Source organism: Phyllobates terribilis, unplaced genomic scaffold (assembly GCF_046119375.1).
Source record: "Phyllobates terribilis strain yellow unplaced genomic scaffold, ASM4611937v1 Scaffold_7__3_contigs__length_470593459, whole genome shotgun sequence".
Taxonomy (NCBI): domain Eukaryota; kingdom Metazoa; phylum Chordata; class Amphibia; order Anura; family Dendrobatidae; genus Phyllobates; species Phyllobates terribilis.
Window position 1 is genome coordinate 21362048 of NW_027362767.1, and position 23079 is coordinate 21385126.

General features: G+C 47.4%; 2 protein-coding genes and 1 long non-coding RNA gene across 4 annotated transcripts; 1 reads left to right on the forward strand and 2 right to left on the reverse strand.

Annotated features, from left to right (window-relative positions):
* Positions 1 to 5: 5 nt before the first annotated feature.
* Positions 6 to 2092, reverse strand: NDUFB1 (NADH:ubiquinone oxidoreductase subunit B1). Of its 2 annotated transcripts, none has more exons than XM_073638269.1 (3): positions 1840 to 2092; positions 480 to 624; positions 6 to 145 (listed from the first exon to the last, which is right to left on the reverse strand). In XM_073638269.1, the coding sequence occupies exons 2-3, from the start codon at positions 617 to 619 to the stop codon at positions 112 to 114; spliced, it is 174 nt and encodes a 57-aa protein (XP_073494370.1). In that variant the 5' UTR covers positions 620 to 624; positions 1840 to 2092; the 3' UTR covers positions 6 to 111. The 2 variants fall into 2 exon arrangements, with proteins under 2 accessions (XP_073494370.1, XP_073494368.1); XM_073638267.1 differs by having other exon boundaries at positions 1785 to 2091.
* CPSF2 (cleavage and polyadenylation specific factor 2) lies at positions 2049 to 13849 on the forward strand. Its single transcript, XM_073638266.1, has 15 exons — positions 2049 to 2204; positions 2556 to 2724; positions 4223 to 4382; positions 4472 to 4577; positions 6347 to 6476; positions 6585 to 6700; positions 8372 to 8559; positions 8719 to 9009; positions 9669 to 9769; positions 9860 to 10060; positions 10135 to 10287; positions 10745 to 10970; positions 11425 to 11727; positions 12396 to 12530; positions 12709 to 13849. Exons 2-15 carry the CDS (start codon positions 2576 to 2578, stop codon positions 12799 to 12801), a joined length of 2352 nt encoding a protein of 783 aa, XP_073494367.1. The 5' UTR covers positions 2049 to 2204; positions 2556 to 2575; the 3' UTR covers positions 12802 to 13849.
* LOC141153465 (uncharacterized) lies at positions 2978 to 22053 on the reverse strand. Its single transcript, XR_012247311.1, has 3 exons — positions 21881 to 22053; positions 3815 to 3985; positions 2978 to 3099 (listed from the first exon to the last, which is right to left on the reverse strand). It is a non-coding gene; the product is annotated as an uncharacterized lncRNA (long non-coding RNA).
* Between the last annotated feature and the right edge of the window lie 1026 nt (positions 22054 to 23079).

Genomic DNA, 23079 nt, shown 5'->3' on the forward strand with positions numbered 1-23079 from the left:
GGGAATATAATTTAATCTAAATATTATTTATTCCACCTAGAACGTGTTCCACAGTTTACAACAAAGCAAATTTAAAAGAAACAAAAAAAGAGAACTTCTCCGGCTCTCTCTTTACTTCCATGCCTCTTCATTGGGTTTCAGTTCCCTGCAGAAAGCAAAAAAATAAATAAATAAATACATGAATCTTAAAGCGCCAACGAGGAAGAGGATGAAGAATAACAAAATAAAGGCTGGAAGCAGGTGAGAGAAAAAAAAACAGCAACACCCAACCCTCTCCTGTTCCGACAGTTTGTTACAATGTATCAAAAGAGGAAAAGAGGGACTCATGAGTCTAGGGGGTCTCCCGGAGGCTGTTTTGTCATGTGATACGGCTGTTATGGCTGAGAGCCACGGTTACATACAGGACCCATGACCCCATTGAGCCGACAGCCTAAATCTGAGCAACCCCAGAGGAGCTGGCAGGACAGGAATCCTCTCACCTCTGGAAGAGGCGGCTTTTATTCTTGAAAAGAGTCATCTTGGATTCATTCCACTTGTCCAGATAATATCCAACGACGACTCCAACCGGCAGCAGCGCGTACGTCCACGACTCCCGGATAAACGCTACAATATTCACCATGGCGGCTGTGACAAAAAGAAGGAGTTGTTTCAAGCTTATCCCAAAACTGTGCCCCTACTCCCACCCCAGCACTGCTCGGGTGAGAAATAGCAAAGGCGGGATCTGAACTCCACACCCCCCGAAGAAAACAGCGCCACCTAGAAACGCAACATTGGGAAATGTCCACAACATCAAGACAGTAATACAGATAATCAACTGCCAAGGACCCCATTCAATATTAGGGACCCCCAATTTGTGCTTCAACTCCCCCCCCAAGGACCCCCAACTGCAGCCTCAATCCCCCCCCCCCGGGTCCCCCAACTGGTGCCTCAATCACCCCCCCCCACCAAAGGGACCCCCAACTGGTGCCGCAATCACCCCCCCCCCACCAAAGGGACCACCAACTGGTGCTTCAATCATCCCCCCCAGGGACCCCCAGCTGGTGCCTCCATCCCCCCAGGGACCCCCAGCTGGTGCCTCCATCCCCCCCCGGGTCCCCCAACTGGTGCCTCAAATCACCCCCACCCAAGGGTTCCCCAACCGGTGCCTCAATGGCCCCCCCCAGGTCCCCAAACTGGTGCCTCAATCACCCCCCCACCAAAGGGACCCCCAACTGGTGCCGCAATCACCCCCCCACCAAATGGACCACCAACTGCTTCAATCATCCCCCCCAGGGACCCCCAGCTGGTGCCTCCATCCCCCCAGGGTCCCCCAACTGGTGCCTCAAATCACCCCCACCCAAGGGTTCCCCAACCGGTGCCTCAATCCCCCCCCCCCTGGTCCCCAAACTGGTGCCTCAATCACCCCCCACCAAAGGGACCCCCAACTGGTGCCTCAATCACCCCCCACTGGTGCCTCAATCACCCCCCACCAAAGGGACCCCCAACTGGTGCTTCAATCATCCCCCCCAGGGACCCGCAGCTGGTGCCTCCATCCCCCCCGGGGTTCCCAAACTGGTGCCTCAATCACCCCCCCACCAAAGGGACCACCAACCGGTGCCTCAATCATCCCCCCCAGGGACCCCCAGCTGGTGCCTCCATCTCCCCCCCTGGGGCCCCCAACTGGTGACTCAACCACAATCACTGGAATCCCAGAGACCCCCACTATGTCCCTTCTCTCACTCAGGGTCTCTGGGACCCCGGTACATTTCTTCAGGTTCCCCCTGCACTCCCGGGACCCCTCTTACCCAGAGGCTTTGCCCTCCCCCCTGTTCTCCGCCCGGTGGTTCAGGCCGTCCTCACCAGTCACGGCCCGTGCGCTGAAGACAGAGGACACTGGACGAGACCACTGACAGCCCTGGGAGGGGACTTTCCGGTATAACACCGCCGCTCACCCCCTCAGTATAAGGCCAGGGTGAACTGTTTGTAGGAGAAGCTAAATACGGATGAATAACGGACAGGGCGGACGTGTTTGTACGGCTTTTGTTAATGTAATTCGCTTTTCCCAGTTCTTGTAAGATGGACTGTGCGGGGCTAGTTCCGATCATGCGCACTGAGGTTTGGGGGCTGGCGGGAGCCGGTGTGCCGGGCCGGAGGCTGTGATATCACTGTATGGGGCGCTGAAGGCTGCGGTATCGGGAGAGGAGTGATTCTTATCGTTGTGACCGGTAGGTCGTTGTTCGGTGTGTGGCCCCGGGGCCCTTGTAAGGTTAAATATAGTACGGTCGCTATGGTAACGTGGTCGGAGGACTTTTCATAGAGCTGGGCGATCAGGGGTTAATGTAGCCCTGTATAATGGCGTCTGATAGTGTGCGCTGCAGATCATCACCTGGCAGCTGCTGCCTCCTGTCAGTACATGGGGACAATGCTGTCCTGTAACTCATCCCTGTGCCCCCCCATATAGCCGGTAATGGGGTCCTCATCCTCCTCCCCCTTTCACAGCTCCGCATTCCCACCATCTCCGCTGCACCGAGAAAACCGCCGCCGTGAAGTTTTACATCAGTTCTTAATTATTTTAGATTCTTTAAGATTTGGAAGGATGACGTCCATCATCAAACTGACGACGCTGTCCGGCGCCCAGGAGGAGTCCGCGCTCTGCTACCTGCTGCAAGTGGACGAGTTCCGCTTCCTCCTGGATTGTGGCTGGGATGAAAACTTCTCCATGGAAATTATAGAATCAATCAAAAAGTATGTCCCTGAGCCAGAGGCGTAGCTAGGGTTTTGGTTCGGGGGGAGGGTGGGGGCGAAACTTCTGAGTGGGCCCCTAACCAGGTAACCCTGATTACAGCTATGGTGACGCACCCAGATAGTGGATGTAGGAGAATCTCAGCAGATGACCGCGCTGTTACTGAAAATAATCTTTATATAAAGACCAGCACTGATATTACCGTCATATGGTGACCATATATCGATAGATGCCAGTCCTGCAGAACATATAAGAGATCACAGCTCAGTTATATATAGTAACTTACAACTGACGTTCTTTCTGATTAAATTGTTCACTTTTCCATCTGGCTCAGACCGACATGACAACTCCTCCAGCCAGGACTCAGAATCTCAGGTCTGCAGAGATCACAACAAAGACACATTTGACTCCTTACATTTCAGGCCCCATCCCCATCTATTTCTAACCTGCACAAACACCTCATCCTGCTGATACCCCAATACTGAGCCGCTGTTTCTGTGTGTGTCCCTATTACTGCACCTATTGTGTGCCCTCTAGATGGTAAAACAAACCTCTAGAATATGGTAATGCCGTGTGTAAGTGTCCTAGAAAACAGAACCCACATTGTGCCCCATATAAAGTAATAATGCCCTCTGTGTGCCCCTTTGACAGTCACAATAACCTGAGTTCCCCTATAACGATAAGTGTTCACTTAAGATTTATTAATGTCTTCAGTCTCCCCCCATGTTCAGGTCCCCTCTACATAGTATGATGCTCTCTTATACACAGTATAATGCCCCCTCACTGTATAGTACTCCCCACACAGTATACTGACCCCTTAGTAGCCTCCAAACTGATGGTTCCAACACTGTATGATGGCCCCCACGCTGTGCAAAGACCCCACATTATCTCCCACACTGTATGATGGCCCCCACACTGTGCAAAGACCCCACATTATCTCCCACACTGTATGACCCTAACTGTAATCCCCACACTGTATAAATAGCCTACATATAGTATAGTGCACCAGATGGTCCTCTATATAGTATAATGCACCCCCATAGGCAGAGTATATAATATAACCATAAGAAAGAAAAAATGAGCTGCACTCACCAGTCCTTTAAAAGTAGTATCTTTATTCCATGAGGATAAAAAGTCCAGCAAGCAGGGAGAGCGGGGAAGAAAAAAAGCAGACAACAGCTGTTTCGCGTGAAGACGCTTTCTACAGGTTTTCTTTCTTCGGTTATTTTGGACTGTTAAAACATTTTTTATGAGCTTTTGCACCTGAAATGTTAAAAAGTCCTATTTAGGTGTCTGCATTGTACATGTTCAGCTTTGCACTGACTATTGCAGCTGCTTGCATGTGGTTCAGGTTTTTCACTTTCCTTGCTGTAAGAGTATATAATATAATGCCTCCCATAGGCAGTCTGTAGTACTATCCCCCCCCCCCCATAGGCAGAGTCTGTAGTACAATGCCCCCTTCATTAAGAGCAGTATATTTTTTGTCCCCTTTCTTCCTAGATACGTCCATCAAGTAGACGCTGTTCTCCTGTCTCATCCGGACCCCCTTCACCTTGGAGCGCTTCCCTATGCTGTTGGTAAATTGGGGTTAAACTGTGCTATTTACGCCACCATCCCTGTGTACAAGATGGGCCAGATGTTCATGTACGATCTGTACCAGGTCTGTGAGGTTTCTGTGATTTGTCTCAGCATTTTGATGACTTATTTCGGTTTCATCCACAAGATAAAAACTGCATTTTCTCCTTCCAGTCTCGGCACAACACGGAGGATTTCAACCTTTACACTCTGGATGACGTGGACTCTGCATTCGATAAAATACAACAACTGAAGTTTTCCCAGATTGTACACCTGAAAGGTAGAGCACAGGTTCACCTTCTGTCATCTATCTATCTTGAATAAAGACTTCGGTCCATCAATTTCAACCTTCCTCCCCCAGTTGTACATTTTTGTCACTATTATCTAAATCATCCAGCCCTTGTATAAAGCTGTTAAAGTGTCGGCTCTTGTGGTCGGTATTCCACAGTCTGACTGTAAAGAACCCTTTCCTGTTTAGCTCCCGCCTTTCTTCCCCCTGTAGTGAGTGCCCCCTGGTCCTTAGTATGTATGGTCATTGGAAGAATTAAGTCATGTGCCAGTCCTTTGTACTGACCGCCAGGGCTGTGAAGTCGTTAAGCCAAACCTCCGACTCCTCAATTTCAATGACTCCGACTCCCTCATACACGGCTCATGTTTAAGTGATAAATTTACTGTAGCACAGATTCATCTCCGCTAAAAGTCCAGACCCTTAGATCAGGAATAGGACAGACATTTATAGGACACTTCATAACTTTCCCAAATTCTTATGAAAAAAATATTCCCCTAAAAACTGCATTGAATTTCTGTACCCAATTTATTATATATTTTAGGAGTTGGAGTCGGTCCATTTTATACCGATTCCGACTCCACCAAAATGGGCACCGACTCCACAGCCCTGCTGACGACACATGTACATATAAATGAGATCTCTGAGAGAAGCGGTGTCGTATCCTGCCGATTAGCACTGGCGACATCTGTGTGTAGAAAGGGGATTGTGGATATCCTAATGGGATATTTTCAACTCAAACATTCATGGTGTATTCACACTTCTGGGACCCGTTGTGGATGGACGCACCAGATGTCCATTTATTCATTCAGAAGAGCGGCCCAAGTTTGCATCTTCCATAAAAGGACTGTAAGAAAAGAGCGCCCCCTCCCTCCGTTCATAGCTGCTGCAAGTTTGTGTCCAGAGACCCCAGATGTCAAGATAAATACGGCCCCTGTAGATTGATGTCTAATCCAAGATGGACTATGCTTTTATAGGGGTTTTCTGGTTTCAGTAAACCTGACTTCAGTATGCTGTAAAAAAAAAAAAAGAATAATTTGCTTTTCTTTTGTTTCCTGCTGTGCTGATGTCACGTCGACAGCGCTGCAGCCAATCAGTGAGCTCAGTGCCTGTGTGTTTGTAGACTGCGTGAGCCGCTCAGAACCCCTGGGCTCAGCTATTGGCTGTCGACATGACATCCGCACTGCAGACAATAACCGGCAGCAGCGGTGCTGCCCCGGGAGGGTGAGGAAACCACAGTTTGTTTGTTTTTTTTAAGACAAATTGCAGCCAAGGCTGCCTCTATATGTCATATTCTGTATTAGGTCACATGAAAATCATAGGATGGGGGGTTCTCTACTCAGGACCCTCTTAGAGCCAGAATAAAGAGCTTCCCCTGAGAACATCTAATGTCACATCATTATGTTATTAAAGTGGGGTCTAAACTGTTAAGGAATAAAAGATTTATCCCTTGAAATGAATTCGTAATATAAACACTTTTTTTGTAGTGGTTACACTTCAGGCTGCATTCAGATAAGTTGTAGAGACTGGTGGCTTTGATTGTGGCTGCCATATTAATATATAAGTTAAGTTTAATTGTCATCTATTTTTTTTTTTTTATTATTGTAATACTATAAGAAACATAATAGATCAAAATGTGCTGTTGTGTGGACATTGCAAGCAGAGTAAAGCCTCCATTCTTTACACTGCTGGCATCAGTTAGGTAGGTTTAGAGCTCCTTTTGAGGAGGTTGTTCAGTGAACATTTTATTTTTTTTTCTGCAGGTAAAGGCCATGGATTGTCCATCACTCCGCTACCGGCTGGTCACATGATCGGGGGTACCATATGGAAAATCGTCAAGGACGGAGAGGAAGAGATTGTGTACGCCGTGGACTTTAATCACAAGAGGGAGATGTAAGCCGGGCACTGATGAGGGTTGTAGTATGACGGGGATCCTGCTGTATCTCCTCTCGGTCTAGCACCATGGAATATAAAGCTTTTCATGTCTTATTTCTTCCTCAGACACTTGAACGGTTGCTCTTTGGAGATGATCAGTCGGCCATCGCTGCTCATCACTGACAGCTTCAACGCCACTTACGTCCAACCCCGGAGAAAACAACGGGATGAACAGCTGCTCAGTGCGTTTTAACCTTTTTCATGACTGTCTCATACTGTCCTGCGTGTTGGAAACTCCTTGTGGTCCCACAAATATGTTGTGAACCTAATTTGGTCCTAAATTTTTGTGCTGGGAGTTTACAGCTTTATGCAACTTACTGCACTTCTTACAGCAACTTCTTTAAATCCACTATTGAAAAATGCATTATTAGTGCTGCAGCTTTCCAGGCCGACCACTAAGTGCTAAAAGTTTAGTGTCTGCAACTCCCAAAAATCACCTTCTAAGCTAGGGGAACCTGTGCTTCTGATAGGTCAGTGCCTCTCATATTGAAGTCTGTGGGTAAACATTGAATACCTCGGTGTTCTGCGTTCCTTTTAACCTGATATCGGTGAAGCACCTTTAATTTACCGCACTTTGTTGTGAGCTATACTCCAGCACTAATGGAGATCTGCAGCGTGGGGTTAAAGCTTCTGCAACGTAACTGGTCGGGTCATCGGCTGTCAGACACAACCAGGGACTGATCAGACAGACCAGTATATTACTGCTTTTCTATTCTCTTTTTTGTTATACGCTGGAATTTAGTGAGCGATGTGCAGACGATGCTCCTGTAGGATGTGGTGATCTACGGTTGTCTGCCCAACATAGCAAAGCCGCAGGGACCTAGCAGACCCCGATCAGCTCTGCCATTGACTTGTCACTGTATTGGGCCTCCTGTGGATGCCCTAGTTAAAGTGGGAAAATTAACAATAAAGAAAAAAATTGCCCCCCAGATATCTTTCATGATCCCTTTGGGGGACAACATATTAAAAAATATATCACATCAAAACTTTATGGGGAAGAAAAAAGTAATAAAGTATGCCACGTAAATCGCAATATGCCAAAATTGCAAGTAAAGTGGGATGGCAACTAGAATCGTCCCATAAAGTTAAAGGACATTTGGCGGGAAACATCCACAAACTAGAGGTGATAAGGAACCAAATACGCCACCCAATTAAAGCAGCAGTAAATGGACTACATCAAAATGTAGCCATAATGCAACACTCCACTACTGGGAATGTCCAAAAAGCATTTAATAAAGTACAAGTCCTGACATGCGTTTCGCAAGAAATGCTTCACCCGGGGCGATGAAGTGCTCACAAACAACATATATCTGTGGGGCTTTGATATATGGATTGTGACTGTAAGTGTTATATACACATACTAGATGTAGTAATTCATTCAACCAATTATTTTGTGTGAAATGTAAACAGTTTTGTTTTTTTCTCTGCTTTATTCTTGGACAGTCATTAAGAGGTTGTTCACAAGATATGAGATAACTTGCTGATCACTTGGGGTTGTTCTTCTTCTCGAACCCCAATGATCCTGAGATCTAGGCTTTTGATTCCATTCTTGAACATGCGTGGACTCCGCTCCATTCATAGTCAATGGGTTTGCCGGAGAAAACATTATAGCGTCCACCTATTTCCAGCAGTCCCGCCAAGAAAGATTGGAGTAGAGGTTGAGTGTGTATACCTCCACTATATTCATGAGGGGCTGCAGAACTCCGTTCTCTGGATCGCCTTTATAAGTTGTTACTTTGGGAATAATCCTTTTAATAGTGTTTTTTGTTTTATTTGCTAGATACATGTGATCAGTAGCATATAAAATCAATATCTGTACTACACAGCGCCATGTTGTCTTTTTTTCTTTACAGCGAATGTACTGGAGACCTTGCGAGGAGACGGCAATGTGTTAATCGCTGTTGATACCGCCGGCAGAGTCTTGGAACTTGCGCAGCTTCTTGACCAGATTTGGAGAACCAAAGATGCCGGCCTCGGGGTGTATTCCCTAGCTCTGCTCAATAACGTCAGCTACAACGTGGTGGAGTTCTCAAAGTCTCAGGTAAGTCACAGCCTGAAGCTGCGAGGTTCTGATCCATGGCGATGTTTGGGTTCAGAAGCTGAACGTACGCGCCCCTCAGTGATTGCACATAACACACAATAAGTTTTTCCTCCGCGGTTACTTTTTTCTTCCTTGCGGTAACGGCTCCTCTCCTTGCAGGTGGAGTGGATGAGCGACAAGCTCATGAGATGTTTTGAAGACAAGAGAAACAACCCCTTCCAGTTCCGTCACCTGTCCCTGTGTCACGGCTTTGCTGATCTCGCTCGTGTGCCTAGTCCTAAGGTCGTACTCGCTAGCCAACCTGACCTTGAGTGTGGATTTTCCAGAGAGCTGTTTATCCAGTGGTGCCAAGACCCCAAAAACTCTGTCATCCTCACATACAGGACCACCCCTGGGACTCTCTCCCGCTTCCTGATAGACAACCCTACAGAAAAAATCATAGACATAGAGGTAATCCTGAGCCTGCACGTTAAAGGCTGATGTGGTTTTATTTGAGGTGCAGTCAGGCATTGCCCCGCGTGGCTACAAAGCTGTTAAAGGGGTCTCCTTAGCCTAATAACGTAGGAATATGCCTTCATTTAATGATCACTGAGGGTCTGCTCTCTGGGACCCCAAGTGATCCTAACAATGCAGGACAGCACTGTCATCAATAGTGTGTCCTGTACATTGGCCCAGTGGGGAAGTGCATTTGTTCACTATGCAAAGAAAAATCTATGCTGGTGACAGCGCTTCATTTTCAGGAATGGTGGCTGACGGAGAGGCTGCACCCCCAGCAATTAAGTGGTGCCATATCCCAGTGCGATGCCATCATTTACTGACATAGGGACAGCCTCTTAAATTATATCGAGGGCATGCTAGACTAGAAGAAAGCTGGCCCGTCTCTAAAGTCATTGTGGGTTTCTTCTCTCCACAATGGCAGCAAAGCTAAAGGATCAAGGACTGATGTGCTGACCCTCCTGTCACCATGGGGTTATCATGGCAGGCACCAGCGAGAGGAACCACTGAGTTTTGTTTTTTTCCGGTCCCCCTGTTCTTTGCGCTGCTCTGTCTGATAAACTAGCTAAGTAAAAAACAATATATCCGAACATGTACCGTTCACTTTCTTTCAGCTAAGAAAGCGAGTGAAGTTGGAAGGAAAAGAACTGGAGGAATATCTGGAAAAAGAAAAGCTGAAGAAGGAGGCAGCAAAAAAACTGGAACAGTCTAAGGAGTAGGTGCCAAGTGTGGTGTTTGCAGATCTTCTCAGGCTTCATCTTCTTCACCTCTTTAATGTCCCTCTTCCTCCTCCTTCATTATCTAGGGCTGACATTGACTCCAGCGATGAGAGCGACACAGAAGAAGACATCGACCAGCCCATGGCCCACAAGACCAAACACGACCTGATGATGAAGAACGAGGGCAGCAGGAAAGGCAGCTTCTTCAAGCAGGCGAAAAAGTCTCATCCCATGTTCCCTGCCCCTGAAGAACGAATCAAATGGGACGAGTATGGTGAAATCATAAAGTGAGTGACCATTCCTTATGCGATCTTACTGATTTATATGTCGTCACGTTTATGATGTCCACGTTCTAATGAAGGCCCGAAGACTTCTTGGTTCCTGAACTTCAAGCAACAGAAGAGGAAAAAAACAAGCTGGAATCTGGACTGACCAACGGGGAGGAACCAATGGACCAAGATTTATCAGACGTCCCAACGAAATGTGTTTCTGCGACGGAGGCAATGGAGATCAAGTGAGTGAATCTGCAGTGGTGGTTTGTTGGCTGCTGCTCCAATACTTGTGTAGAAAACCTATGCGGAAACAACTATTACTGTCACCACTGTTAACCATCTGTAGACTTGAGAGGGAAGTCTACACTTAGTGAATATGTTCACCTTGTTCTCATATAGCTGCGGGAGCTACATCTTCAGTGTTCAGTGGCTGTTCCCTTTCACCTTCCTTCTCACACAGACATGGCCATAATTTCCAGGGGAAAAGTGCTGCTCAGGGATATGCAGGACTCCTAAATAACCATCTACCTTAACCTGCTTCATATGACTCTGCATAAGAGCTGTGTGCATCAAATGGAAGGGGTTTAAATCCTAGACCTTTTGCAAAAGTTGGTTCAGTATCTATATTTTGTGCATTGTAGCATCAGAAATGGTTGCAATGGTTGATATACCCTAAATATCTTTTATATTTACCTCCAGAGCAAGGGTCACGTACATTGATTATGAAGGTCGGTCTGATGGTGACTCAATCAAAAAGATCATCAACCAGATGAAGCCACGTCAGTTAGTAATTATCCACGGGCCACCCAAAGCCAGCCAGGACCTTGCCGAGGCCTGCCGAGCTTTTGGAGGCAAAGATATTAAAGTTTATACCCCAAAACTTCATGAGACGGTGGATGCAACAAGCGAAACTCACATTTATCAGGTAAAGTGTTGGGTTATTTTTTATTTTATTTTTTTTAAAAGGGACTCTGTCAGCACGGAATGACTGTTCAAACCAAGCACAGGCGCTCAGTGCATCATGGCACCACCAAACATATAAGTGCACCTTACCACCCTCCTTGATTGACCGCTCTGGCTTCATAGAGCCAGAGAAGGGTGGAGATAGATGGGGAAAAAAAGCAGAAGCGTTGTCAGCCTGACATCAGCACTGCGGACAGACAGCACAGAGACTGCATCGGACCGGTGAAGGGTGAATAATACACCGTTGTAAAAATTTTTAATTTTTTTTTTTTTAGAAACTACCTCACCTTTTTATAGCAGAAAGTTTTCTGAGAGTGGACAACTTCTTTGTAGTTTTGATTGGTCATCTATAGAGGGGTTTTGTTTCCTTAATTGCCACTTATTTAGTATAGACTGACCTGTCTGTATTCACACAGGTAAGATTAAAAGACTCCCTCGTAAGCTCCCTCAAGTTCTGCAAAGCAAAGGACACGGAGCTAGCCTGGATTGACGGCGTGCTGGATATGCGGGTGTCAAAGGTGGACACAGGAGTCATCTTGGAAGACGGGGAGTTAAAAGACGAAGTTGAAGACTCGGAAATGCAAGTGGATACTCCTGCCATCGACGCCAGCACCATTGCTCAGCAGAAAGTCATCAAGAGTCTGTTTGGAGATGATGAGAAGGAGTTTTCAGAGGAAAGCGAGGTCATCCCGACTCTGGAACCGCTGCCGAGTAATGAGGTACGTGGTGTAGCATCCGTACATGGGCTGCTGGCGTAATGTTTGTTGTAAAAATCATCAAATCTGCAAAGTCCTCATCTCCTTTACTTGTGACGAGGGCCTAATACTTCTCACAGAGGAGAGTTTGCTACAGTTGTCATGTTAAAGCAAACACACCAGCAGTGCACATCTCTCTTAGATACTTTTTAACCTGCATTGATAGATTTATATGGGGCCGGGGTCTAAACAGTTTAGCAGAGGATTGTCTCTAGATACTTTTGTAGCAAACCTTCAGTTATGAGATGCCCAGGTACCCCTGTTAATCATGTTGATTATGTAAATCCCAGGAGAGAGGACGGGAATTAATCATACTAGTGACTGCTCCGGTGCTCCTTGCCCTTCACTGTTTACTTGCCGTTCACATTCAGGAACGCTGCATCCAATCACTGGTCTTAGCGGTATACAGCACAAGACCAGAGATTGGCTGCAGCAGTGACGTGTGTAGGTGGCACCTCATCACTGCAGTCAGGTAAAGCAAGCATCAGTGATGCCGCTACCACGGTGGGTGATTAAAGTACGGCGCCTTTAACTATTTTATCACATGTACTCACCTTTGCCCCTTTTTTAAATTTTTTTTTATTAATTTATCTTGTGTTTTCTTGATGCTCATGTGTCACTTTATTTCCCAGGTTCCTGGACATCAGTCTGTCTTTATGAACGAGCCCAGGTTGTCTGATTTCAAGCAAGTCCTTCTACGTGAGGGGATCCAGGCAGAGTTTGTGGGGGGCGTCCTCGTCTGTAACAATATGGTCGCAGTTCGCAGGGTAAGTAGAAAATTCTTAGAAAAGGTTCATGTCTCTGATAATATTCTCACTGAACGCAGCATCCTTCTGTATAAGTAAGGTGGTCTTCATTACATACACTGACATAAGAAGGGTTCAGGTGAGGCATTTGCACCACAAGGTGGATTTGTTTGACCCTGAGGTTTCTCTGTGTTTGCAGACGGAGACGGGGCGTATCGGATTAGAGGGCTGCATCTGCGAGGACTTTTATAAAATAAGAGCGCTTTTATACGCACAGTACGCCATTGTATGAGCGGAGGTTACTGGACTTTACCTCTCACCCGAGAGCTACAGCAAAATAAAAACTTCATTGTTAACTTTGTTTTTCATTTTATAAATTATTTTTATATCTATTTTTTTTTTTATCATGAACATCTGAGAAGTGGATTGTGAGGTGTCCGAATTGTACAGGTTTGCTGCTTCCCTGTGTTTGGGGACGACCAGAGTTCTTGGAGGAATGATATTTTCTACTAGCACCAGATATCCTCATCAAAATTAGGGGATCTTTATTCATCTGAAGGGTAAAGGCTCCTTTTTAACCAATTTATGAACAGATATAATCTACATAAGAGCAGAGTCACTGTGTACATACATTACTGATGTGGAATTATATCCTGTATTATACTCCAGAGCTGCACTCCCTATTCTGCTGGTGCAGTCACTGTGTACATACATTACATTACTGATCCTGAGTTACATCCTGTATTATACTCCAGAGCTGCACTCATTATTCTGCTGGTCCTGGGGGATAGTAGTAAGTGCAGCAATGGAATATAATACAGGATGTAATTCAGGATCAGTAATGTATGTACACAGTGACTGCACCTGCAGAATAGTGAGTGCAGCTCTGGAGTATAATACAGGATATAATGGAGATTATTTCTGCATGTGATCAGATGTGAATATATGAAATTAGTTTTTGTTTTTTTGGAGAACTAATTATGATTTTTGTGTAGAGACATAACATTTCTTTAGTTTTATTTTGAGTTCTGTTTTAATCGTTCCCCTCTGGGCAGACAGGGGGCAGTAGCGATACGCCGGCAGATCGCCACAAGTGCTGATTTCCTAGTTTTGTCCTTTTACTTTCGGGCTCGGCTGCCTCGGCAGTGTGACACGTTCGATGCCTCTGTTATCTGAGGTGGTTAGTTGCTTTTGCCGTATCCGACGTTAGTTGATGTGTAAATTACGACTACTGTTGCGGCTGCGTTCACAGGGAGTCGTCTTTACTGCAAGTGATAATAAATTAAAACATGTCATTCTGTATTGATGGATTTCCTGAAATAAAATAAAAATCAAACCTTTGTTTCTGATTGTTTCATAGCAATAGGTTAACACCGGGGGGCACTTGTTTGTTTCCATATCCAGATTTTATTTGTCCTGGAGCGTTATAAGAGGAATAACTATCATGCACTATTTGAAAAAAAAGTATGTGCCCCCCACATCAGCCTTCAGGGGCTTCTCTGTCCTCATCTACATCCATAGACATTAATATGGAGTCGCTTTTCTGCAGATATAACGGCTCCGCTGTTCTGGGAAGGATTTATACTAGATTTTGGAAGCGTCTGTGGAAATTTTTGCCTCTTCATCCAGATGAGCATTTGTGGGGTTTGACCCTTATTTTGGGGGTATTCCGGGCTCACAATCTCCTTTATAGGATGGGACTGAGGTCTGGGCTCTGTGCGCCGCTCATGTATCCCCCCTCCCCCCCCCCCCCCCCATGTCTGTATGGAGCTCTGTGCGGCCCCTCATGTTCTCCCTCCCCATGTCTGTATGGGGCTCTGTGCGGCCGCTCATGTTCTCTCCTCCATGTCTGTATGGGGCTCTGTGCGGCCTCTCATGTTCTCCTCCATGTCTGTATGGGGCTCTGTGCGGCCGCTCATGTTCTCTCCTCCATGTCTGTATGGGGCTCTGTGCGGCCGCTCATGTTCTCCTCCATGTCTGTATGGGGCTCTGTGCGGCCGCTCATGTTCTCTCCTCCATGTCTGTATGGGGCTCTGTGCGGCCTCTCATGTTCTCCTCCATGTCTGTATGAGACTCTGTGCGGCCCCTCATGTTCTCCTCCACGTCTGTATGGGGCTCTGTGCGGCCCCTCATGTTCTCCTCCATGTCTGTATGGGGCTCTGTGCGGCCTCTCATGTTCTCCTCCATGTCTGTATGGGGCTCTGTGCGGCCCCTCATGTTCTCCTCCATGTCTGTATGGAGCTCTGTGCGGCCCCTCATGTTCTCCTCCATGTCTGTATGGGGCTCTGTGCGGCCTCTCATGTTCTCCTCCATGTCTGTATGGGGCTCTGTGCGGCCCCTCATGTTCTCCTCCATGTCTGTATGGGGCTCTGTGCGGCCCCTCATGTTCTCCTCCATGTCTGTATGGGGCTCTGTGCGGCCGCTCATGTTCTCCTCCATGTCTGTATGGGGCTCTGTGCGGCCCCTCATGTTCTCCTCCATGTCTGTATGGAGCTTGTGCTCTGGGCACAGTCATGGGGAATAGATAAGGCCCGTCCCCAAACTGTTCCCACAAAGCTGAAGCTACAAGTGTCGACTATGTCTTCTGCTGAAGATTTAATATTTCCCTTCCCTGGAGCTGAGGGTCCAAGGTCGCCCCCTGATAACAGCCCATGGCATCATCCTCCTACCCCCTGACTGCATTGTGCCGCTGTACAGATAGGGGAACGTCCTCCTGGAATCACCAAACCCAGATTTCTCCATCAGACGCAGATAGAGAAGTGCGATCCGTCACTGCACAGATCACGTCTCCTCCAGAGTCCAGTGCTGTCGGCTTTACACCACTCCATCCTACGCTCGGCATTGTGCTTGGTGATGTACGGCTGCATGCAGCTGCTCAGCCATGAAGCTCCCGGCAGGGGCGCAGTGTTTGTGCTGGACTCTACAGTTATGGGGTCAGTGGAGCGTTGGGGACTTTTCTGCTTCTCAGCTCTCGGCACCCCGCTCTGTAATGTTACGGGGTCTCCACTTCTTGGCTGAGCTGCTGCTTTTCCTTCCACTTCTCAGTAGTATCATTCACAGGTGATGGGGAAGATTCAGGGGATTATTTTGGAGCTTTGATTACAGCGGGGGCTGTTGTGCCACATGCTGCAGCTTTCTCTTCCCATCACAGATATTTCCCCTCTGATGCTGGACATTGTCAGGAGAGACGTTTTGTATAATGAAATCACAGCAGATGATGATGCCGCCGCATCCTCGACAGCCGAGCGAAGATTATTAGTGCCGGCGGTTCGGAAAAATGCGATATATCTAGTGAGGACGAGCGCTGCTCCAATGCTTCTCTTTAATGTTCTCCTGTGCCTCTACTGGAGAGGTGAAGACCCCCCTGCAGCATTCACTGTCAGCACCAGGCTCAGATCCTCCCACAACCCAGGAGCAGAATTCACTACAGCCAGAGCTGAAAGCCGCACAACAACAAATGCATATAAATTGAGGCTTTGCGACTTTTCTATCCAGTATTTGGATGAGGCCGGTTGCACTTGTTCATTGTTCACGGTCTAGATATGGACCGTTTGGGAGGATCCGGAGACCTGTTGTCGGTCCATACACCGAGTGCCAGATATGTGAAACCGGCCATAGGGAGAGAGATGTGCACGGAGTCTGGAGGCAATTGTAGCAAACCCTCAGCTGTGAGATGTTTTCATCCACTGACAGCAAGAGCAGCAGGGGGTCATGTTGCATAATTAGGCAGATTTGACTTTCAGGTTTTTAGGAAAGCTGGGTGACTGCTGCAGGCCCAGACACCTTCGTGGATCGTGTAACCCAGCTCCGGGTCCTGTTGGGTCTTACGACCACCTGTATGGGGCTTAACGGTGCAGACATACAGTGGGTACGGAAAGTATTCAGACCCCTTTCAATTTTTCACTCTTTGTTTCATTGCAGTCATTTGGTAAATCCTAAAAAGTTCATTTTTTTCCTCATTAAAGTGCACTCTGCACCCCATCTTGACTGAAAAAAAACAGACATGTAAAAATTTTTCCTAATTTATTAAAAAAGAAAAGCTGAAATATCACACGGTCATGAGTATTCAGACCCTTTGCTCAGACACTCATATTTAAGTCACATGCTGTCCATTTCCTTGTGATCCTCCTTGAGATGGTTTTACTCCTTCATTGGAGTCCAGCTGTGTTTAATTAAACTGATAGATGTGTGCCTTTCCAAATCAAATCCTGTCTATATAAGACCTCACAGTGCATGTCAGACCAAATGATAATCATGAGCTCAAAGGAACTGCCCAAGGAGCTCAGAGACAGAATTGTGGCAAGACACAGATCTGGCCAAGGTTACAAAAGAATTTCTGCATTGCTCAAGGTACCTAACAGCACAGTGGCCTCCATAATCCTTAAATGGAAGAAGTTTGGGACCACCAGAAGTCTTTCTAGACCTGGCCGTCCAGCCAAACTGAGCAATCCTGGGAGAAGAGCTTTGGTGAGAGAGGTAAAGAAGAACCCCAAGATCACTGTGGCTGAGCTCCAGAGATGCAGTAGGGAGATGGGAGAAAGTTAACTTTGTGGACCTATCACTGCAGCCCTCCACCAGTCAGGCCTTTATGGCAGAGTGGCCCGATGGAAGCCTCTCCTGAGTGCAAGAAATATGAAAGCCCGCATAGAGTTTGCTCAAAAACACATGAAGGACTCCCAGACTATGAGAAATAAGATTCTCTGGTCTGAGACGAAGACAGAACTTTTTGGTGATAATTTTAAGCGGTATGTGTGGAGAAAACCAGGCACTGCTCATCACCTGCCCAATACAATCCCAACAGTGAAACATGGTGGTGGCAGCATCATGCTATGGGGGTGTTTTTCAGCTGCATGGACAGGACGACTGGTTGCAATTGAAGGAAACATGAATGCGGCCAAGTACAGAGATATCCTGGATGAAAACCTCTTCCAGAGTGCTCTGGACCTCAGACTTGGCCGAAGGTTCACCTTCCAACAAGACAATGACCCTAAGCACACAGCTAAAATAACAGGAGTGGCTTCAGAACAACTCTGTGACCATTCTTGATTGGCCCAGCCAGAGCCCTGACCTAAACCCAATTGAGCATCTCTGGAGAGACCTGAAAATGGCTGTCCACCAACGTTCACCATCCAACCTGACGGAACTGGAGAGGATCTGCAAGGAAGAATGGCCGAGGATCCCCAAATCCAGGTGTGAGAAACTTGTTGCATCATTCCCAAGAAGACTCATGGCTGTACTCGCTCAAAAGGGGGCTTCTACTCTATACTGAGCAAAGGGGCTGAATACTTATGACCATGTGAGATTTCAGTTTTTCTTTTTTAATAAATTTGCAAAATTTCTACATTTGTTTTTTTCAGTCCAGATGGGGTGCAGAGTGCACTGTAATGAGAAAAAAAAAGAATTTACCAGATGGCTGCAATGAAACAAAGAGTGAAAAATGTAAAGGGGTCTGAATACTTTCCGTAGCCACTGTATAAATGGTCACCCAGCTTTCCCAGTAACCAGCTATCTGGGATTTGTCTTTATTGTGGACGGTCGTCTCACACGGCCGGTCTTTTGCGTTGTATCCAGACGGCTCCTCCTTGAGATCCTGCCCCCGGCCGCTGGCGCTAATCATGTTCTCGTAGCGGCTGAGTCACCTCCATCTGCGCCAGGTCCCTGGTGGCCCGGCAGACGGCCGTCCGTGCCTGATCCGCAGACCACACGCTGATATTCCGGCAGCTTTATGAGGCGCAGACGCCGACTCCGCACACTTCAACTTTCCTTTTCAATTATCCAGAAGCTGTCAATGTGACAATTCGTTTCTGCAGGGTCAGAGCGGCGAGGGGGCGGCGGGCAGGCGGTTGGAGCGCTCTTCTCTTTTAGGAAAAAGAATATTTCTATATATAAAAAAAACATATAACACAATTTCTTTTTTTCTTTTATCAGAAGTTTCCGTTTTATTTCTTTATGTCTCTTTCTACAGCAAAACTAGTAACAGCTTCTTAAAGGGACTGAACGCGGATAATGGGCGAGCTGCTGGAAATATCGGACCTTTTATGGCACGTGTGTAGATTCTCATATGCAGGGAGCGCAGCAGCAGTAGAGGTCATCATCCAGCGTCTTACTGGCTCTAGAGGGTCCGGTATTTAATTCATGAACCAGGAGGAACCGGATGATCAATGCTACACGTTTTATCAGACCTTCACCCAGGTTGTGCACACTCCTTCCCCCAGATTTTTTACCACTGGGTCTATGGGGGGGCTGAATCACCGCATCCAAAATGATTACAGATTTTATCTGTCCGTAGGGTCCGTAATATGCGCCCCTTAATATCACCGGCTCTCATGGGCCCCTACAGGAGGTGCATAGTTTAGGATGTTGTGCATAGTCGTGGGGAAACTGCCATAGGACCCCCATATCACTGGGACCAGGCAACCAGCTGATGTATATAGGGGTCTCTCAACTTTCCCCTGACAGACGATAACAAGGAGAGAAGGATCGGTCTGATTGGATGAAATGTCAGAGGGGTCTGCGGGGAGAAGAGAGGGGTCCGCAGGGGGATGAGCTGAGGGGTCGGCAGAGGGGTGAACTGAGGGGTCCACAAGGGGATGAACAGAGGTTTCTGTGGGGGGGGGGTCACTAGGGAGGGAGGGGACAGGGTTTTGCAAAGGGATGAATAGAGGTATCTGAAAAGGGAAGAGCAGAGGGGTTGTAATTAAATTGTAGGGACAAGAACAGAGGGGTCTGCAAGGGAAGGGTGAGATGGAGGGGGTCTACAGTAGAGTTAAGCAAACAGGCTCGCAGGACCCTAGTCCAGTGGTCACTTCAGTAATCCGCGGCTGCCGGCCCCGAGCCCTGCAAAACCTTCTCCTATCTGCCAACACAACTATTTATTAGAAGAGGCACCAGGTATGCTGGCAAGTAAGAGGAGGCTCACAGGTCTCCAGGCCGGCAACCACGGACTACTGTGCACCTCAGGACAAGGGTGCTGCAAATCTGTTTGCTTAAAGGGGTATTCCCATCTCCAAGATCCTATCCCAATATGCAGTCTGTGTAGTAATAATATTAGCAAATACCTCCAATTAGAAATGTAGTATAGTTTTCTGATTCGCTATGTCTCTTTCCTCATGTGCAGAGATTGCAGGACCTTAGGTATCCATGGTTACGTCCACTGATATAGTGACAGTTAGCTCATTAGTGGTCATAACCATGGATACCTAAGGTCCTGCAATGCCTGCACATCAGGAAAGAGACCTAGCGAATCAGAAGAACTATACTACATTTCTAATTGGAGGTATTTACTAATATTATTATTACACCAACTACATATTGGGATAGGATGTTGGAGATGGGAATAGCCCTTAATCTTTAGTGGGGGTCTGGAGGATGGAGCAGAGGAGGGTGACAGAGGGGTCTGCCAGAAGCTTATTCTCTCCCAGCAGAGAACATGAATGTGGTTGAGGTGGGTGTAGTGTTTGGGGGGGTGTCAGAGGAGGTAGATGTTGGCTGAATGTGTGTTTTGCTCACAGCCAGTAGGTGTCATATTTACGCGCTCTGCCTGATCGGACATTGATGCGATATTTACGCGCTCTGCCTGATCGGACATTGATGCGATATTCACGCGCTCTGCCTGATCGGACATTGATGCGATATTTACGCGCTCTGCCTGATCGGACATTGATGCGATATTTACGCGCTCTGCCTGATCGGACATTGATGCGATATTCACGCGCTCTGCCTGATCGGACATTGATGCGATATTTACGCGCTCTGCCTGATCGGACATTGATGCGACTGGCGGTGGGCTTCCGTTTTTTCCGTTTCATCCATCATTCCCTGTTGTAAAGTCTGCTCCATCTGTAAGCCTTGCTCCAGTCTCGTTCTGCAGTGCAGCAGCCCCGTTTCTTTGCCCCCCACCTCTTCTTCTTTTTTTTTTGTCGTTACCATAATGGGTCTTCCCTGCTCCCCCCATCCCAGCAGATCCGAGGGAAATGGCGAATATCGGGTCCGATTCTGACAAACGCATTTGATACTTTTCGGATCCAATTAACAAAATAAAGTGCGGAGAAGGCGCTGGCGGCAGGGGGCGATGAGTAATTGGTTTCAGAGGGACTCGACATAAGTGAGATACAGATCCGGCGCTGAGGTTAACTGATTCATCAGCAGCCTTGTACTGGGGGCTACGTGTCTCCCACCTCCTCCAGCATCTGCTCGGAGGTACTGTCAGCCCCCCAGTCCTCCTCGCCAGACCTCCAAAGTGCAAGGTATACAAAGCCCTCCGGGCCTGGTAATTCTTCCACAAGGTAAAGTAAATGAAGCTTTGGAGCGATGCGATCAGTGGCGCCTCATTAAATGCTTATTAACCGATCCTGGGGGGGCGCTAGAGCGCAGCATACAGTAAAGCGTCCGCTCTGTTGTCACATAACTTTGTCCTTTCTATAATTGGCCATGTACAGTGTAGCATGGGGGTCTTGTGCCGCCCTGGAGTGGTTACACCACTAATATCACCACCGATCCTGGTCATTTAACCCATCAATCGCCACTGTCATGAGTGACCACACCATAATAAACAGGACCTCTTCTGTCAGGTCAAAGGGTCTCCCAGTGACAGGGACCGAGAAAAGACCCCAAGTCCCGTCAGTACAGTAAAGTAATCATGAAAAACAAAAAAACTCTTAAAGGAGCGGTACACGGTTAGAAAAACATGGCTGCTTTCTTCCAATAACAGCGCCACCCCTATGCAGAGGTTGTGACTGGTATTACAAATTTAGCTCTATTGATGTGAATGGGGTTAAGCTGCAAATTCCCAGAAAGACATGTTGACTAGGGTGGCGCTGTTTTTTTCTGATGTGGTACAGCACCTTTAAAGGGATCAACCTTGTAATATACCTCTTAGTAATAATCCTCTCTGTTCTCAAGAATGAGTGGATTTCCAATTTGTATAGTTTTAACTGCTTGTTGCCTAGGTTACCAGCCACCTCTGCAGTCTATTGCGGGTGGTCTGTTTCTTAGTGTTGTTCTTCTGCTGTCGAGATGGCTGGATCCGGCCGGCTTCAGTCCCACCGCGCTCCTCCGATGCTGCAGAGGTAAAGCGGTCTCTGCACCGATCGGCCCGAAATGCCGGTCATCAGGAGCGCATCACCCCCGGCAAACAGGTGGCAGAGGAGCGGGGGCGCTCCTGAAGAAGGGAACATTACAAAGACACGTGAAGTCGCCATCACCTGAAGAGTAACGGCCAAAACAAGAAATCAATACAGTGATGAGTTATTATAGAGGTGCATCCCTGCCCCCAAATATCTCTTCTTACTCCAGGACCCCCAGCTCGCCCCTCGGCACATTAGATCAGACCCGTCTGTATGCGCATAAATTATTAGTGACGAGCCGCCTACCTGGCAGATTCAGGTCCCGATATTCCCACCGGGCACCGACCACTTCCACAGAAAAACTGCACGGAGATTCCAAACGCTTCCATAGACCGCAGCCGCCATATGGAGCAACATAAGCTTCAGCTGCCGCAGCCTCCACGTTCTACCAGCGGCGGCTGCAACTGCGCAGCATCCCAGGGGGCACAGCCGCTCAGGAGGCGTATCACATGATGCGGTTAGATACACGGCTCAGCAGACAGTATCACACAGGATAGGATTAGATACACGGCTCAGCAGACAGTATCACACAGGATAGGATTAGATACACGGCTCAGCAGACAGTATCACACATGATAGGATTAGATACACGGCTCAGCAGACAGTATCACACATGATAGGATTAGATACACGGCTCAGCAGACAGTATCACACAGGATAGGATTAGATACACGGCTCAGCAGACAGTATCACAATAGATAGGATTAGATACATGGCTCAGCAGACAGTATCACACAGGAGAGGATTAGATACACGGCTCAGCAGACAGTATCACACAGGATAGGATTAGATACACGGCTCAGCAGACAGTATCACACAGGAGAGGATTAGATACACACCTCAGCAGACAGTATCACACAGGAGAGGATTAGATACAGCTCAGCAGACAGTATCACACAGGATAGGATTAGATACAGCTCAGCAGACAGTATCACACAGGATAGGATTAGATACACGGCTCAGCAGACAGTATCACACAGGATAGGATTAGATACAGATCAGCACACAGTATCACACAGGATAGGATTAGATACACGGCTCAGCAGACAGTATCACAGGAGAGGATTAGATACACACCTCAGCAGACAGTATCACACAGGATAGGATTAGATACACGGCTCAGCAGACAGTATCACACAGGATAGGATTAGATACACGGCTCAGCAGACAGTATCACAGGAGAGGATTAGATACACACCTCAGCAGACAGTATCACACAGAAGAGGATCAGATACACGGCTCAGCAGACAGTATCACACAGGATAGGGTTAGATACACGACTCAGCAGTCAGTATCACACAGGAGAGGATTAGATACACGGCTCAGCACACAGTATCACACAGGATAGGATTAGATACACAGCTCAGCAGACAGTATCACACAGGATAGGATTAGATACAGATCAGCACACAGTATCACACAGGATAGGATTAGATACACAGCTT

Bases quoted from the DNA above. Each gene is read 5' to 3' on its own strand.
- CPSF2 (XM_073638266.1), top strand. From the start codon at position 2,576: ATGACGTCCATCATCAAACTGACGACGCTGTCCGGCGCCCAGGAGGAG. The intron at 9,770-9,859 runs GTAGGTGCCAAG...TTCATTATCTAG, and splicing joins AAACTGGAACAGTCTAAGGA to GGCTGACATTGACTCCAGCG. The intron at 10,971-11,424 runs GTAAAGTGTTGG...GTATTCACACAG, and splicing joins GCGAAACTCACATTTATCAG to GTAAGATTAAAAGACTCCCT.
- NDUFB1 (XM_073638269.1), bottom strand. From the start codon at position 619: ATGGTGAATATTGTAGCGTTTATCCGGGAGTCGTGGACGTACGCGCTG. The intron at 146-479 runs GTGAGAGGATTC...TGCTTTCTGCAG, and splicing joins AAAAGCCGCCTCTTCCAGAG to GGAACTGAAACCCAATGAAG.